This window comes from Parambassis ranga, chromosome 17, assembly GCF_900634625.1.
Source record: "Parambassis ranga chromosome 17, fParRan2.1, whole genome shotgun sequence".
Taxonomy (NCBI): Eukaryota; Metazoa; Chordata; class Actinopteri; family Ambassidae; genus Parambassis; species Parambassis ranga.
Window position 1 is genome coordinate 13,430,764 of NC_041037.1, and position 12,717 is coordinate 13,443,480.

Sequence of the window (12,717 nt, forward strand, 5' to 3'; positions counted from 1 at the left end):
AAATAACGTATACATGAGCTTGTTTAAATGTCATTGTACTCAAACAGTATGAAAAGGTGAGGAGTGCTGGAGCAACCACAAAAGTCCTAGTTCTCCCTCCATGAATATCGTTAAACGCGCTGCCGTTCGCGGTTACTGTCATTGACAAGCCTGTCAGCCAATCACATCACAGGCGACTTTGTCTTATCCAATCACAGAACAGGATGTTGGGAAGTAGGCTGACACTAAAAAATACAAACTACTCGGGATACACACTCGTATGCTGGATCAATACTGGGTAACTCAAAAGGATTTTATGAAATATTAGTTTAGAAACATGCTTTGTGCTGCTACAGCGACACGACAACAAATGAAACACTTTAAAAACACAAACGCTCTCTGTTTGGAACCGTCTTTATTAAAAACCACTACAACGTTAACCTCGACGAGCTAGCCACCTGTTGATACAGCGAGCATCTTTTGTTTACATTCAGCTAGCAACCTAAACGTAGTTTTCATGCTATACTGACATACGTGTACAGGGACATGTGTTTTTAACTGTATGACGATAAGTTAGGTTTTGTTTTCCCCCAGCGACTGACAGTTTACTTCGACGAGGCAAGTCGTTGTTAAAGTTAGCTAAAGTTGAATGTCTAATGTTGAGAACCAGGAGGGATTCCCCAAAGACCTGGTCATTTTTAGGAATCTCCTGGTGGCGGAGCTCAGCCTGTGGGACAGAACTTGAGGTGAAGACAATATAACAATTTTTCCACGTTGTCAATTTGATGCGACATTGAACCCATCCTGCTCTGGTTTTTCTCACGATTGTCACAGTCAGAGTCAGTCAGAGGTCATGATGATATTTAGCAGCAGAGTCCTCCTGATCGCCTTATCCCACTAGACCCCCTGATCCCACTTCCTCTGTCCCAACCAGGCTGTGTTGGGCCTCTCAGTGGGACAGCTGAGAGACAGGCTGCTGCTGACAGTCCCAGTCCACTGTCTTCCTACTCTAAAGTGACAAATAGTGAGTACAATGCTTAGATGCAGTCATCCAGATACATTGCCTCATGCTACTTACATGTTCAGCATTCTACTTGTGATGAGAGAGATGTAATGTTCCCACCTATAGTTTACTGTGATATTTAACTATAAACCTGGAAATAAGATGCTTGCTAACGAAAAGGATGTATCATCATAACTCAATGGTAAAAAAAAACATACCACTAGACACCCCTCCCCATGAAAAACACTCTTCTGTGCTGTCTCTCATCTCTCCTCATGGTTCAGGCAGGAGAGATGGATTCCATTTCTGCACGGAGGAAGGCTGGCTGTGTGCGACAGGAGAATGCCTGTCTGACAGTGCAGGATGAGCACTTCATCTCTGACCTAGATACAATGCAGTATGAACTGGATTCCTCAAAGTCTCAAGTATGACACTCATCACTGCACAGATTGTTGTTTATTGATTGTTTATTGTTTATATAATGTGCTCTGTGTTATGAAATTCAGCATATGGTTCACATAACAAACATCAAAAGTCTTGTCATATAAACAAACAGGAAGTGTACTGATGCATGAACTGTGTTTTTTCTCACACAGGTCCGTTTTAGAGGCCCTAGGGTTGGGCTTAACAACAATGTGGCAGTCATGAGTGAACACATTCGTCAGCTTGAAGCAGAGCTGGAGGCTCAAGTCAAAGAGCTAAAGTAAGCTCATGACCTCAGCCTATACATCTGTAGATGTTACCGGTTATGTTATGTAACATATGTAATGTTATGTAACAGTATGTACTTAATGTGATTTAGGATGGTATAGGGTCTTGAAAGTTCAGTTGTCTGTAGATGTTATATACAATTATTTATAAACTGTGTCATATTTTGTTATTGTCTATTTCTCAGGGCAGCAGAGCTGAGGGCAGAGTGTTGTCAGGAAGCAGCAGCTCACAGTGACATTGAGGTAGCAGCACTCACTGAGGAACTAAGCACACTTAAAGAAGAGCTGGAAAATAAGCTGGCACTAGGAAAACGGTGATGTATATATGTGGTATAGTTCACAGCATGAATAAAACAATCACTCTTGCAGGCTGGACAGAATAGAGTTATTTTGCTTATGTATCTTCTGCACCATTCATTGCAGGGCTGAGCAACAGAGGAACCAAGCACTTCAAAATGCAGAAAAACTTAAAGAAGCTTTCAAAGATTACAAGGCCACAATTTCTGTTAAGCTTCAAAAGGTACATTTATCAAAATAATATATTTTTTTTACTGAATTTTACTTGAGCGTGGCTGCAAAAAGTGTTTCAATGTGTGTTTTTAAGGTGATGGAGAGTGAGACCAAACTCAAAGAAAGTCTTATTCAGTGTGATCAAGAAAAGGGAGAGCTGGAAATGAGGTGTACTCTGCTGGGAAGAGAGAAGGCAGAACAGAGCCAGAATATCAGGTGAGATGGGTCCTATCCTTCCATGTATGTAAAAATGAAAAAATAATTTTTCTAATTTATTGTTTATTTTACCATTTTGCTTTACAAAGATGTTATTTTTGGGCTACATAGTTAAACAAGTGTTTTTCTTTGTCTGTCTCTCAGCCAGCTGATGGAGGAGTTGAGGCAGGCCACGGCTGCAACTGCCGGCCTCCAAGCCCAAATTGAAGAAGCTGGACGAAAAACCTCACATCTGGAGCAGCAGGTTGCAGAGCGAGGTGCAGAGTACCGGGAGGTGACATCTCTGCGCAGGGAGCTGGAAGACCTGCGAACTCTGGCCCACAGTCAGGAACAGAGGGTCGCTCATAGCCAAAAAGAGGCTCAACAGAGCCAAGCTGAGCTGGCCAGTCTGGAGGCCATATTAGCTCTGCTGCATGTTCGGGAGGTAGGAAGGAGGTCGTGCTCCTTATCTCATGTGATTTGTTTTTGTTACATCATCAGTTTATTGTAACTGTTGTCCTATGTTAATGTTTAGGGTGCAGTGGGACCCCCCTGTGCCCGTCCTTGCACGTTGCCCCCAGTGGATTATTCAGGAACGGCACATCTGCTCAAACTGAAGCCAGGTAGGCTGAAAACCTCATGAATGTATTATCTATACTATTAGAAGATATTATACTTTGAAGCCAAGATTATCCCTTAGCTGTTTGTCATTTCAAATACTTCACTCCTTACAGGTGAAGGCTACCAGCAGCTGTTGCGAGTGCTGCAGTCAGTGGAGACTGAGCGGATGAAACAGAGCAGCCTGATCGAGCGGCTTCAAGAGCGTGTGAGCAGATCCCAGGAGGAGATCTCCTCCCTGCAGAGCTCCATGGCCCAGAGAGCCTCACACTACCAGAACCTCCACACAGACCTGCTAGAAAAAGTCAGCCAGGCCACTGACAAAGAGAAAGAGGTAATGTACTTTTCTTATCTCCTCCCACTTTATCTTACAACTTTCTTTTTATTCATCAATTTTATTTATTAGTCATAGAATCTCCACATTCTATATACTTTTTTTTATATATACAGTTTTTCACACCAAATATGTGAGGGCTCACATCGGAGCGTCCAAGATTATTTGTCATTGAGAATGTTTTTTTTTATCTCAGTTAAAGAGAAAAAGTGCACGAGCTGCTGCTCTGGAAAAACAGTTACAGGAGAAAACATCAGCCTACACGCAGGCTGCACTGAAGAACACTGAACTGGAGAAACAACTACTGGTACAGCACACACACACACAACACTTTTGTTGTAATGTAAACAACCAGAAACTAATAGATAATGTTTTTTTCTAATTATAGGAGAAGGACAACTCTCTTCAGCATTACCAGTCACTGATGACCAAAAAGCAAAAAGACTACCAGCAGTCTTTGGAAAAGTATAAACAGTCTCAAACCCAGCAACTCATGGAGCAACAACACAGAGTAGAAATGGTGATCTACAATATTGTCTTGCTTGTTTTTTGTCTAGTGAGAGCATTAATAGTGTATTTTGTAGTGATACTACTGTTTGTACCTTTGTCTTATGCAGTTGCAGTTATCTGTGGAAGAGGCTCAGGCTCGGGCGTTGGAGATGGAGCAGGAGTTAAGTGTACTCCATAATGAGAGAGATGAGGCTCAGAAAGCTGCTCTCCTGCTGCAGAACTCTCTAGACCAGCTCACAAAGGTCAGTACACTGGTGGAGCACAAAGTATGTGTTCTTAGCCTGTTGCTGTATAAAAAAAGACTTGTCAACCACATACAAAGTGGATATTTTTTTTTTCAGGAGAGGCAGGCTGAAGTCAAAGACAATGAAGAGTTGCTACAGAGTTTCAAAAAGCAGGCGGCTCAGTCTGCCTTAAAGGTCTGTGCATAGAACTGTTAGCACAAATTCTACTAGTTAGCCTATGCCATCCAATATTCAGTGTTTACCAACCGACCTGTGTTTGTACATCAGGTGTGTGAACTGCAGTCATCCCTGTCAGCATGTAGAGAAGAGCTCAACTCATACCTGCAGCAAATGGAGGAGATGAAAAAGAAGTATGAAACAGAGCTGCAGAAGAACAGTCATAAGGTACAGTTTGAAGCAGTCATTCAAACTCTGAGTCTGCAGGATAATTCTTGCACATCTTCATTAAAATCCTACTTCTTAGGCATCTCTTCACCCTTGATCTTTCCTGTTCAGGTATCCTCTCTGCAGGGGAAGCTCCACAGCACCAGCCTGGTTTGTCAGAGTCAGAGTGAGCAGAACCTGCAGCTGCAGCTTTCTCTGCAGCAGCAGCAGACTATGCTGACTGAGAGCGCCGCTCGTGTCTCTGAGCTGGAGGAGAGCCAGAGCCAACTGCACACACAAGTAAGTTAGAGACGGTAAAAGCCAGGTTAACATGAAGTAAATTCACAAAACACATTTTTGTGTATACGTGCGGAATTGATAGGGTAATTCTCATACAACTTCACACAGATGTCTAGTGGGATAAATTGATGAAGTGGTGATCTCCAAACTCAAAAATGGAAGGAGAGATTGTGACCATGTTTCACATTTGGTTGAATAATGAACTACTGAGACCACTCTCTGATGTCCTCCTCAAACTTTTGGTGCTTATATTGATCTTTTGTGCTGCTGGTTTGTTGTTCTTTGCAGTAGCATCTATATTTTAAGTAATTTCCACTATTGTTGCTGTAAAACACTGGCCGGTCCGACATTAACTACTTAAACATCACACATTTTGTCTCTTAAGTTTTTAACATACCACATTTAGTTGCATTGTATAACTTCAAAGAAATTGCCTCTAGGAGGCTTCATACAGTGGTTACATTGTGTATAACTTTGGGCCGAGCACACAGGCAAACTGTCAATTACAGCAACATTGTTTTGTGATACAAGGGATTTCTTTCTTTTTGTATTATGTATTGTGTATTGTATTTGTATTATCTCATCATTGCAAAGTTTAGAAACCTTCATTTAAGTTATATATAGCATTACAAAGAACAGTGTGACATACTGTATGTGAACCCTACACACATTTACAAATTCACTTTTGCAGCTGTGCCTTAAATCTGTACTATTTCTTGAGGGAAACAGCAGTTAAGCTTGTGATTTTGTTTACAGTTAAGCAGTTTGAATGTCTGCAAACTCTCACCCACAGTCAGGAACAGAGGGTCACTCAGTGGGCCCTGGAACACAAAGTAGTGGTACCTCGTGTTCTTCACAACACGCAGAAAACTATGGACTCATTCAGTTAGTAGAGCCATGCGAGGACAGCAGTGTGGAGCCTCTGTAGACAGAGGTCTGATTTGGGTACCAGATAATGCCACAAGTCAGCCTGTAGTGATGAACTGTCAAGGGTGTTTTTTTTCATTTCTTACAGTTTGTTTTGAACAAAAAAAAGATTAAAATAGATTTCTTTTTTTTCTTTTCATTCATGGTGAACACAAAAACAGTTGTTGTTACTGTGTGTCTGTAGGTGTCCAGTCTGGAGCAGCAGCTGGAACGAGCCCGGGCTTCTTTGCAGGATGAAGTAATGAAAAGAGAACGGGATGCTCAGGTGCAAAACAAGAACCTACAGGAGATTAACCAGCAGAAAACACAGTTCTCTGAGTCTGTCAGGTAAGAGCACAGACACCCGCTGAAGACTCAGGCGCTACAATAGAGTCACTTTACAATGAGGGCCCTAAACTCACACTGTAGTGTGTCCTTGTTTCTTGTAGTAAAATGAGTGTCCCATCACTCCCTGATGAGGTTCTTTAATGCATTTTGTATAGTATATTACTGTTTATGGTTTGTGATAGAAATGTTTGAAGTTTGTGCTTTTTGACCTGCAGCCAAACAATTTTTTGTCCGAGACGGTCTTATGATTACACCACACCCCATTTGTCTTGGGGGCAAGAAGTCAGCCCTCAGCTGCCGGCTGTGGTCTGTCTATATAAAGCGGGATCTTGCTTGGTAACAACTGGGCGACACAAGCCTTGGATTGATTTCATTTTGCTGGGCTGCAGAAAATGGCATTTCTTTGATAAATATAGCGTTTATTTTAGTGATTTTAAAAGACCAGTAGATAAAGCATTTAGTCTTAATCCTTCAACAGCTACTTAAGTTAGCTCTGTTTGGATTCTGTAACATTTCTGGAGTTTTTTTGCTTCTCTAATTCTACAATGGGAGCCATGCTGTCATTGAGGTAAAAACTGTGTTGCATGTCCCCAGCTGCACCAGGTGTTATATTACTTGTTTCTTGTTTGAAATACATTGTTTGTTGTTTGTTTTTTACTTTTTTGTCTTTTCCCACTGTAGCCATCTCACCTCAGAGGTGAAAAAGTGCCAAGGGGAGCTGTTGTCCAAAGACTCAGAGTTGGAACATCTGAGAAGGGATGTCGCCATCAAGGCTTCTCAGATCAGTTCCATGGAAGAAGTCCTGCAACGTGTAAAAAGCCAACTTGTCAGCAAGAGTGACATCGGTGAGACACAAGAGTTTAGTGTTAGTCATTTAAGCTTTATTATTGTACCCAACTGAACACACATTGTACGGACTGTGAGGCTGAGCTCCATTATGTTCTCTTCTTGTTCCTTTCACCGCCTCTAGTCATGGATCTGGAGGAAAAGCTCCATCGCTGTGAAGCAGATCGGATGAACAGCTTCCAGCAAGCCCAAATCCTGGAGGGGGAGTTTCAGACTGTGCAAGGAGAGCTGGCTGACTCTCTGAAGCAGCTGCAGGAACTCAGGGATGTTCTGCAGAGAACCCAAACTATCTCAGATCAGCGGCAAGCCTCAGTGGATAAACTGACCCTCCAACTTGGGTGAGGATGAGCTGTTTTTGAGCTGCTCAGTGTAAAAAGAGAACAGGTGACCAGGTTCATGTGAGGGGGGCGCTCTTTGTGCTGCAGTCCTCTGCTACATCTTATCTGTGTTTGAAACATCTGTATTGTCCATTTGTATAACAAACACACCCTCAGACACATGGACATGGTCATTGTTACAGACTCCTCCTATTTATCATCCCGACCCTATGAATATCTCCCTGTCATTGCTAATCTTTAATCCAGATGAAACAATGAAATGTGTACATTTATACTGAGAATGTCACTCCTTCAGATATAACATTGACTATTTTTTCTTATATGTTACGTGTCATTTGTTTTTTTTTATTCATTTACACAGATCTAGATTTCTATGGTGTAACACAGTAACGTTATATTTAAAGGTAGGGTAGGAGATTTTGAAAACTCACTGAGAATCAGCCAGATTTAGAAAGTAAACACACGCCCCTTTCTCTCGGAGCTCACCCCGAAGCCACGCCTCCCAATCACATGGACGCGCATTACCTAAAGATGAGCTGTGGTCTGTGACTTCAGCCATCATGCACGTACCTTTCTGGTGCGCGCAGAGCAGGAAGAGAGCGACAACCAGCCAACTCTCCACACATTTAGCGTTTTACAGCTTCCACAGATGATTAATATTCTTCGTTTTAAAGCGAAACTGCCGAACTAATCGGTTGCTATCGGATTATAAAGAGAAGTTACACTAATTTAACAAAAAATGCATCAGAATGAAATCTCCTACCCTACCTTTAAATCACATAATGCACAGCTACTGTACATCAAGCACTGGACTAGAGGAACACTATGAATGAAAGGAGTTAACAGGAATATGTGGCTCAGTTCATCATTACTTGCAGACTGGTAGACTAGTTACACTCACAAGCAAACAGGAACTCACTATTTAAGTCACTGAATTCATTTCTGTTTTGCAACAAAGGTCAATACATAAAAATATGTAACAATAAAGTCCTTCAAACATGCTCCTTGAAGTTAGGACATGCATGGATCAGACAATACTATCAGTGATGCCTCTTCAAATTGTAGATGTTACATAGATTGATGTCTGATAACCTTTTTTAGTAAAAGAATGTGCATGTGACTTTGCAGTGAGACCCAGAGGGAGCTGGACGAGAGAACTCATGAGGTCTTAGACATGGACAGTGCACTGAAGGAAAGACAGGGGGAGCTCCAACAGAGAGCAAAGCTGGTACACCACACACAAATATATCTGCTTTGTATTTTAATGGACAGGGTGTATTTTTCTACTATTAAACATGACTTGTTTTTCTTTTCTTTTTTTATCTATTGATCATCCTCAGCTGGGCCAGCTTGACGTGGCCATCAGAGAGCACAAACTGGAGATGGAGAAGAAGGTGGAGTCTCTGCATCAGAGCCTGGAAGCCAGAGAGAGAGAGCTGAGAGACGCACAGAGAGAGCTCGCAGACACAAACACGAAGGTTAGGATTCACAGAGAGGAACAGAACATGTGAGGAGACGTTTTCATGTGTTACTGCAGGTCAATAGATATTTTGAGAGAAAAACATTTTTTTTTCTTCTCAGTTTGCTTCTCACTAAAAAACACAACTGTGATGAGACTAGAAAAATTGAATGTATACACTTGCTGCAGCAGTTGTGTACTAAATGAAGGTGATAAGTGTTATCAGTTCTGTACTTTGTAATGTATAACCTTTGGTACAGTTAAACTGGACTGCACAGTCACACTAAGTGGACAGCATAGTGATGGAATACTGTTGTATTAGATCCATTATATACATACGTTTGTATGCATATTAAATAAATATACATTTTAGCCAGCTACCTACTTCAAAGCAGGTTTGGAACAGAATAAATAAACAAGATTAGATGTTATCATTTACATAACCATGCTCTAATGATTCTCTGTATGTTGGTGGTGTTAGGAGTGCCAGCAGCTGTCTGAGTGTCAGCAGAAACTTCAGAAAGTTCTTGAGGAACTGGAGGAAACACGGTGTCACAGTGACGTGCTAAACAGAGAACTGGATGCTGCCAAGCTGCAGATCAAAGAGCAGGTATTTATCATATTGGAATATTTCATCCATTCTTCGGCTATATTTTTAATGCTAGAGGTTCAGGGGAGACAGAGCGGCTGTCCTCTCAGCAGGATTTTGACTGTTTTGTGTGTGTTTGTGTGTCTGCAGGAGTCCCAGCTGTGTATTGTGGAGGAGGAGCTGACTCTAAAAGAGGCGCAGTGGCTACAGTCTGAGGAAAGACTACAACGCATGGTCACATCATTAGAGAAGGAACTAGAACTGGAGAGGGAGCAGCACAGCCAGGAGGTACAGTACTGATGCTTCATTGAGTGTGTGACACTTTTTTACTGATATCAAGATAAGGCATGTCTCAGTGTGCTTCCTGTGTGTCTGTGCAGGTATAAAGCAGAATATGTGGTTGCTCATCATCATGTCTGTTTCTTTTTTATATGTTCTTCTAACAAATGAGAAATGCAGAGGTACCTGTAGTTACCGTCTTCATGTTACCTCATCTCTTTACATGCAGCTAAGATCTTACTTCCTGCTGACGTTTTTGACATCAGTGTTTTACTTCTTTGTTTTTCTTTAGACACATCAGAATGGAGGATTATCTTTGTTTTAGTACGGCAGCACATCTAAAACTATTTCACTGCATGTCATTGGTTGTGTTTTTTTTCCATTCTCAGTTGGAGTCACTTCAGCAGACTCGTGGTCAGCTCCTCAAAGTCTCTGAGCAGATCTCCTCCACCATGCGCTCCTCCCAGGAGCAGCTAACTCTTAAACTTCAGCAGAGCCAGACTCAGCTCCAGGAAACCAAGACCCACTGCAGCCAGACCAAAGCCCAGCTGGACCAAACTAAGACTGAGCTGGATCAGGCCCGGAGCCAAGCCTATCTGTTCCAGACACAGTTAGACCAGACCCAGGCCCAGCTCCTTCAGAGTAAAACCCAGCTGGAGCAGAGCCGGATTCTGTATGAGCAGACCAGAGCCCAGAACAGTCATCTACACGCACAACTGGAGCAAATGACTGCTCAGTTAAATCAAACTAAAGTCCAGGTCACACAGCTCCAGGTGCAGCTCCACACCACTGAGAAGTCTGTGGAGACCTCCAGTGATTCCCTGCTTATCAAGGTAGGGGCGTTTTAATGTCAAGTATGTTTCTAGTTTAGGTCTTTTACATATGTTATCAACATTAAGGTTATTATCTTCTGGCAGGAGTCCGAGGTGACTCGACTCCAGGCCAGGCTCTCCAGCCTGGAACGAGCAGCTGACCGACAAAATCTGTACAACCACGTGCTCTCTATCCCAGAGCCTCACTCCCCTCCTTCCTCCCCCACAAAGTTCCCAACGTCTGTCCCCTCTCCTTCACATGGTCACTCTATGAATCTACACCACACACAGATTTGCTCATCACCCCCAGCCCACACATACCTGCAGCCCGCCTCGGCTCTTCACCTGTCTGAGAGCCACCAATCATTTGACTGGCTGCAGGGCAACAGTATTGACTCCTCCCTGGACCTCCCTCTGAGCCTGAAGGCCACACTGAGGGAGGCTTTAAACAAGCAGCCGTGGGAATTCTCTTCATCCTCCATTTCTTCTTTGCCGGATGCAGTGGATCACAGCTGGCAGGGCCTCAGTGCCTCAGATGCCACAGTGACATCTGACCTCTCCTTCAACCCACTCACATACATGGTGGACAAACAAAGCAACAAAAACACTGACATGGAGGCAAAACAGGACGCAGAGGACGAGTCGCTCAGTGAGTCAAGGAGGGAGTCAGTGAACACTCTGGTGGGTCAGGACGAGGAGGTGGATATGACTTCATTGACAGGCATGCTGAGATTTGTCAATCAGACGTTAGCCAAGCAGGAGGATCCTTCTCAATGGAGCTCCACATAGCTGTCACAGACCTGACTTCACACACCAGGTAAACCAAACAAACCAAGCTACAAGCTGTATTATGTGACAATGCTGTAAAGATGTGTATTTCTACATTCTTAGCTGAGCAGAGATTCATTAAATAGGTGTGCATGAATCAAAGTTAAAAGTTTTGTCTGAAAAAATGTGAACACATCTGGATTTAAAGAATATCTAATGGAGTATCCTAAACTGATATTATTGTGACTTTTTTGTAACTTTAGCCATGTGGTCTTCTAGGAGCACATCATCTGTCATAGAATCAAACACCAACCTGATTTTAGTGCAGAAAAAAGCATGATCACAGGCTGGTACAAAATGTTTTTATTTTCTATAGATGATATGCACATTCATGATGACTAAAGTTGTCTTAGTGTTTGATAAGGCAACCCCTTTGAGTTCCAAGGAGAGACTGATAGCTGCTTGCCTAGACCTGCCTCAACTCTGCCGCTTTGCCCATTTTTGGATTAACTGGGAGTTTGACTCAAAATCCCCTGCTGATTTTATTCATCCCACTTGAGGGGCAAATCTTCTCATTCCTTGTACACTCTGTTTTTAGACTTGGTGACTTAGAAATACACAAGATATTCTTTTCAATATAGCAGGTTTAAAATGTGGAGATGATCTGCTTTGTCAGTGATATATGTTTCTGTTTCCTTCTAGGATGTAAAGGAGATGTCAGAGAGGAGAAGAGCTGTTTACACTGGTGACATTGTTTCTTTGTCTGTGTGCATGTGATACTGTCCTGCATACATTTAATGTGTCAGGTGAAAGGATTAATTATCAGTAGAGTTAAGATGACCACCACTTTTCCCATCTGTAAATGATGTGATGTTTTAATGTAAATTAAAGGTATGTATTTCATTTTGTATCTTTTGTGTTTATAAATATTTGCACATTGTTTTAAATATGTTTAGTGAATTAAAAAGTTTTATCTGAAAAAAGGGGAAATAAAGTTGTTATTGTCCAATAAACCTTCAAGTCTTTTTATTAACATCAGTTAGATGTTTCCATCGTACTGTTAGGGACTGTTGCATTTTATTGCCAGAACAACTGGTGGTTTTCTGTCCATGAGAGGAATTTTTGGATAAGGACCATGAGAAGGAGGAGGGACACACACACACACACAGAGACATGCAGACATGCACAAGTTGGTTAAACTGGATTTAATGCTGATGCTGGTTACACAACAGGGACATGAGAAATGTTTGGCCTCTTGGACTTTTAGGATTATTTCATCTCATCTAAACACTTTTTTTCTCATCAGATGAAGAGTTTGTATGTCTATTTATAGACACAAGTAATTCTGTAATTGCTGTTTTGGGCCATCATGTGCGATTACAATTATTCTCGTCAGTCTTCTGTTTTAGTCCTCTGTCCGCTTTAGTCCACCGGCCATTTAAACCAATAGTTAGACATTTGTGCAGGTTGATATCAGTCATGTTTGTTTAAGATGAAGCTATATACAGACATAGTAATACAAATGGCCTACCAGTGTGTAATTAAGATTTTTGCTCTTGCCTGGCAACCTCACCGTGAGTGCAGGAAGTCACTGCACAGACATAT

At 42.0% G+C, this 12,717-nt stretch overlaps 1 protein-coding gene across 7 annotated transcripts; it reads left to right on the forward strand.

The window, feature by feature from the left end:
• The first annotated feature begins 224 nt into the window (after positions 1 to 224).
• On the forward strand, positions 225 to 12,125 carry ccdc18 (coiled-coil domain containing 18). Of its 7 annotated transcripts, none has more exons than XM_028428488.1 (27): positions 234 to 277; positions 574 to 725; positions 814 to 1,003; positions 1,267 to 1,407; positions 1,579 to 1,685; positions 1,878 to 2,006; positions 2,116 to 2,212; positions 2,297 to 2,418; positions 2,563 to 2,842; positions 2,933 to 3,020; positions 3,132 to 3,349; positions 3,546 to 3,656; positions 3,738 to 3,869; positions 3,967 to 4,101; positions 4,201 to 4,278; positions 4,372 to 4,488; positions 4,600 to 4,767; positions 5,879 to 6,021; positions 6,703 to 6,866; positions 6,992 to 7,205; positions 8,334 to 8,433; positions 8,546 to 8,683; positions 9,146 to 9,274; positions 9,404 to 9,541; positions 9,922 to 10,365; positions 10,450 to 11,161; positions 11,815 to 12,125. In XM_028428488.1, the coding sequence occupies exons 4-26, from the start codon at positions 1,276 to 1,278 to the stop codon at positions 11,131 to 11,133; spliced, it is 4,068 nt and encodes a 1,355-aa protein (XP_028284289.1). In that variant the 5' UTR covers positions 234 to 277; positions 574 to 725; positions 814 to 1,003; positions 1,267 to 1,275; the 3' UTR covers positions 11,134 to 11,161; positions 11,815 to 12,125. The 7 variants fall into 7 exon arrangements, with proteins under 7 accessions (XP_028284293.1, XP_028284287.1, XP_028284290.1 ...); XM_028428490.1 differs by having other exon boundaries at positions 251 to 277; positions 682 to 725; XM_028428492.1 differs by lacking the exon at positions 574 to 725 and having other exon boundaries at positions 225 to 277; positions 914 to 1,003.
• The last annotated feature ends 592 nt before the right edge of the window (positions 12,126 to 12,717 follow it).

Bases quoted from the DNA above. Each gene is read 5' to 3' on its own strand.
- ccdc18 (XM_028428485.1), top strand. The intron at 1,686-1,877 runs GTAAGCTCATGA...TCTATTTCTCAG, and splicing joins GCTCAAGTCAAAGAGCTAAA to GGCAGCAGAGCTGAGGGCAG. The intron at 3,021-3,131 runs GTAGGCTGAAAA...CACTCCTTACAG, and splicing joins TCTGCTCAAACTGAAGCCAG to GTGAAGGCTACCAGCAGCTG.